The sequence below is a fragment of the Chaetura pelagica genome, unplaced genomic scaffold, assembly GCF_000747805.2.
Source record: "Chaetura pelagica isolate M959 unplaced genomic scaffold, ChaPel_1.0 scaffold146, whole genome shotgun sequence".
Taxonomy (NCBI): domain Eukaryota; kingdom Metazoa; phylum Chordata; class Aves; order Apodiformes; family Apodidae; genus Chaetura; species Chaetura pelagica.
Genome location: NW_009953645.1, coordinates 546,042 through 549,647, shown reverse-complemented (window position 1 = coordinate 549,647; position 3,606 = coordinate 546,042). Strand labels below are relative to the sequence as shown.

At 56.1% G+C, this 3,606-nt stretch overlaps 1 protein-coding gene across 1 annotated transcript in view; it reads right to left on the bottom strand.

Moving 5' to 3' along the window:
* Window positions 1–568, bottom strand: part of GGT7 (gamma-glutamyltransferase 7) — a 16,850-nt gene extending 16,282 nt beyond the window's left edge. The window contains exons 1-2 of the mRNA XM_009999857.1: window positions 556–568; window positions 248–485 (exon numbers count right to left, since the gene is read on the bottom strand). Of these exons, the coding sequence (XP_009998159.1) occupies window positions 248–485; window positions 556–568 (251 nt within the window). The remainder of the gene's footprint in view (window positions 1–247; window positions 486–555) is intronic.
* Between the last annotated feature and the right edge of the window lie 3,038 nt (window positions 569–3,606).

Below are 3,606 nucleotides of genomic sequence, written 5' to 3'. Positions count from 1 at the left end.
ACAGCCCCCCTGCAGCACAGCCCCCCAGCAGCACAGCCCCCCCTGCCCTGGCTGTGGGGCCGGCGCTGAGAGCACAGCCCCCAGCCTCAGGAAGGTGATTTTGGTGCAATTTGGGGTGGAATCTCATCCAGACTCAGCACCCAGGGTCTTGCTGACACCAGCACGTACTCCACTAAACTTCTAGCCAAGAGGAAAGTTAAGGAGTGCCTCCCATTTCCAGAGCTAAAACCCAACTGCCAAAACCCACTTTTGTCTTACCTGAGGGTCCCCAAAATAGATCTGCATGATCAAGGCCACCGTGACTCCCATGGCGAAGGTGAGGCAGGCAGTGATGATGACCGTCAGCCCATCCTGCCAGCAGCTGCAGTCCCCAGAGAAAGGGTCCTTGCTGGTCTCCCGGAGAGGGGACACATCCTGGCTGCCCATCTCGGAGGAGGACGAGGGCAGGCGCTGGAGACGCGCAGACTTCAGGAAGGAGTCTGGGTCTTTGTGGGCAGCAGGGAGAAAACAGGTGTTAGTTATTGAGCAACATGGGGCTCTTGTTGCAGTGTTTACCCAGCACTAACATTATACCCTGACCCTTCCCTTCCCCATTGATCCCAGCTCTCAAGGGACTTTCTAGCTCTGATGCTGTTTTAGGTCATTTTACTGATCCCTTCCTTTAGCTTTAGTTTTTCCAGACTGACTTCCCTGGAGATTAAGAGGGGCTAAAACCCCTTGGATTTTTCTCCATTTCAGTACATTAATCAGTCTTCAGTGACAGGCCCAACTACTGCTTGGTTTGGATGGGTCCTTAAGTCAGTACTGACTAACAAACAGGTCTCTGAGATGCAGCAGGACTGAAGAAGAAGATGTGAAGATCACGAGACCACAGAATGTCAGGGGCTGGAAGGGACCTCTGAAGATCATTGAGTCCAATCCCTCTGCCAGAGCAGGACCAAAACTAGGGCAGGTCATTCAGAAAGGCATCCAGACAGGTCTTGAAAGTCTCCAGAGAAGGAGACTCCACAGCCTCTCTGGGCAGCCTGTCCCAGGGCTCTGTCACCCTCACAGGAAAGAAGTTCTTCCTCATGTTGAGGTGGAACTTCCTGGGCTCCAGTTTGAATCCATTGCCCCTCGTCCTGTCCCAGGGCACAAGTGACAAGAGCTTGTCCTGCCTTCTTGCTGCCCTCATGTATTGATAGACACTCATTAGATCCCCCCTCAGCCTTCCCCTCTCTAGACTGAGCAGCCCCAGGTCTCTCAGCCTTTCCTCATCAGGCAGGTGTTCCAGTCCCTTCATCATCCTCGTGGCCCCCCTTGGACTCTCTCCAGTAGATCCCTGTCCCTCTTGAACTGGGGAGCCCAGAACCAGACAACAGATATTAAGATAAAATGATATTAAATAGATATCAAACTAAAAAGATATACTTTTTTTAACCCAGCAGCTTTCTTTGGAGCTATGCTTGCACTACAGCACCTCAGCAAGATAGAAGCAAAGCAAAACGTGTGGCCTGGGCACAGGAAATTCCTCTACAGAAGCATGGCAAAGCGGGGGCAGAGAGGAGCAAACCTGCAAACCAAGGGCCTCTGGGCATCCACCTGCTCAGCTTTCATTTCTTGCTTCCTCCAGCTGATGAAGGGCCCTGTGAACTCGAGCTGCTCACTGGACACCCAGCTCTGGGATGGCAAGACAACGGAGCAGGGCTTTGCCAGGCATCCACCAGACAGCAAACAATGCTCAGCAGGATGAAGAAGTTTTTCTTGCTCTGAAAGATGCCTCGGATCTCTGCCTGCACCAGTTGCTGCCTGTGTGGCAGAGCGTGCCCTGAAGTGACACTGCTGGGCATCCAGAGCTGCTGGGGCAGCCATGGGGACATGCTTGTCCCTGCAGACCACTGAACAGGACCAAGAGGCTCAGGGCATCAGCCAGGTTTCCTGGATTAATTCTGGGGAGGCTGCAGTGCCCCATGCATCTACGGTAGGAAGAAGAGGAGCACTGAGTGAAAAAGATGAGTTTTTCCCTCCACTCAGGGGATGTTTCCCAGGTTTGGGGTAAGGGACAAAGGAGAAGGAAACCCCACGTCTGTGGGGCTGGGCCTCTCCTTCTGCCCTGGCAGGCAGCACCTCCCTGGGAACTGCCAATCCTATCCCTGATGGGAATTAATGCCCTCCTGGGTGCAGCTCCAGCTCTCCTGGGGTCAGATGGGGAGTTTTAATGTACAGAATCACACAGAATCAGAGAGTGTTTGGGGTTGGAAGAGACCTCTGCAGATCATCTAGTCCACCCCCCCTCTAGGGCAGGATCACCTACAGCAGATCCCACAGGATCATGTCCAGGTGGGCTTTCAGTGTTTCCGGAGATGGGGACTCCACAGCCTCTCTGGGCAGCCTGTCCCAGGGTTCCATTACCCTCACAGGGAAGAAGTTTGTGTTCCAGTTTGTGCCCACTGCCCCTTGTCCTGTCACTGGACACTGCAGAAAAGAGTCTGGTCCCATCCTCCTGACACCCACCCTTGTGATATTTACAAGCATTGATGAAACCCCCCCCTCCAGTCTCTTTTTCTCCGGGCTGACCAGCCCCAGCTCTCTCAGCCCTTCCTCATATGGTGATTTCAGCAATGCTGCAGCCAGGACTAAACCCCCCTTAGGGTGATCTTCATCCCCTTTGTGCTGTCGTGCTCCTAAGCACGACTGGGACAGGCTCTGGTTTCCCAGCCTGCACCTCTGAGCCCCCCACTGCAGTGAGCTGGGCCTGCACTGCGTGGGCAGAGGACTGGCTGGGGGCTATGGGGCAGGGTGGCTCCAGTGGGGACCACCACTGGCCAGGCTGGGGATGCCACTGGGGAGGGAAACAGCCCTTGGCACCCCACAGCAGGGGACCAGCCCCACCAGTGGAGAAACAGCAAGGAGTGAGCTGGGACCCTCTGCCTAAGCCCTCCAGGACACTGCCCCTCTGTGCTGCTCCTGCAGCACTGGTGACAGGGCAGCCCAGCACAAGGGAACATGAACATCCAGGGAGCAACCACAGCAGAGGACAGGCCACAGACTTCCAGGGTGGCCTCTCCCACCAGGCAGGAGTCCCTTCGTTCTCGGTAACAATGTCCCACACAGCCCTGGGAAAGTCACTTGTCTCTGTGACCTCAGTGCTGTGTGGGGATAGCAGGGCTGTGGTTTGGGAATGGGGTGAGTACAAGGAGCAGCCTGCGAGGCCAACACACAGCTGCCTGTCCCATCACCAACATCCGTGCTTGAAAGAGAAGCCACCAAACCGTGTGGGGGTGTGAAGGAGACTTTGCTTCCTAGGGGAACCAGCGCTTTGGGGAGCCAGGGCTCAGCTCTGGAGGGGACAGCAGGGACCAGAGATCCCGCGGGCTCCGGCAGCTGCTGCCGTGGGGGACCCTTCAGTGCTCTGGGGTCTGTCCCCAGCACTGACCGCACAACGGGGGCTTCCTCCTTTTAACGACACGTTCTGGGCGGGAGGAGCCGAAGGTCTGGGCTCCCTCTGCCAGCCTGGCAGGTAACGCGGCACTGAGAAGCACAGATGCCTTTGGCAACACCCTCTGCGGTGTCAGATGAGCCCAAGTTTCCAGGTGGCCCGAGAGCAGCAGCTCCTGCAGCCCCAGC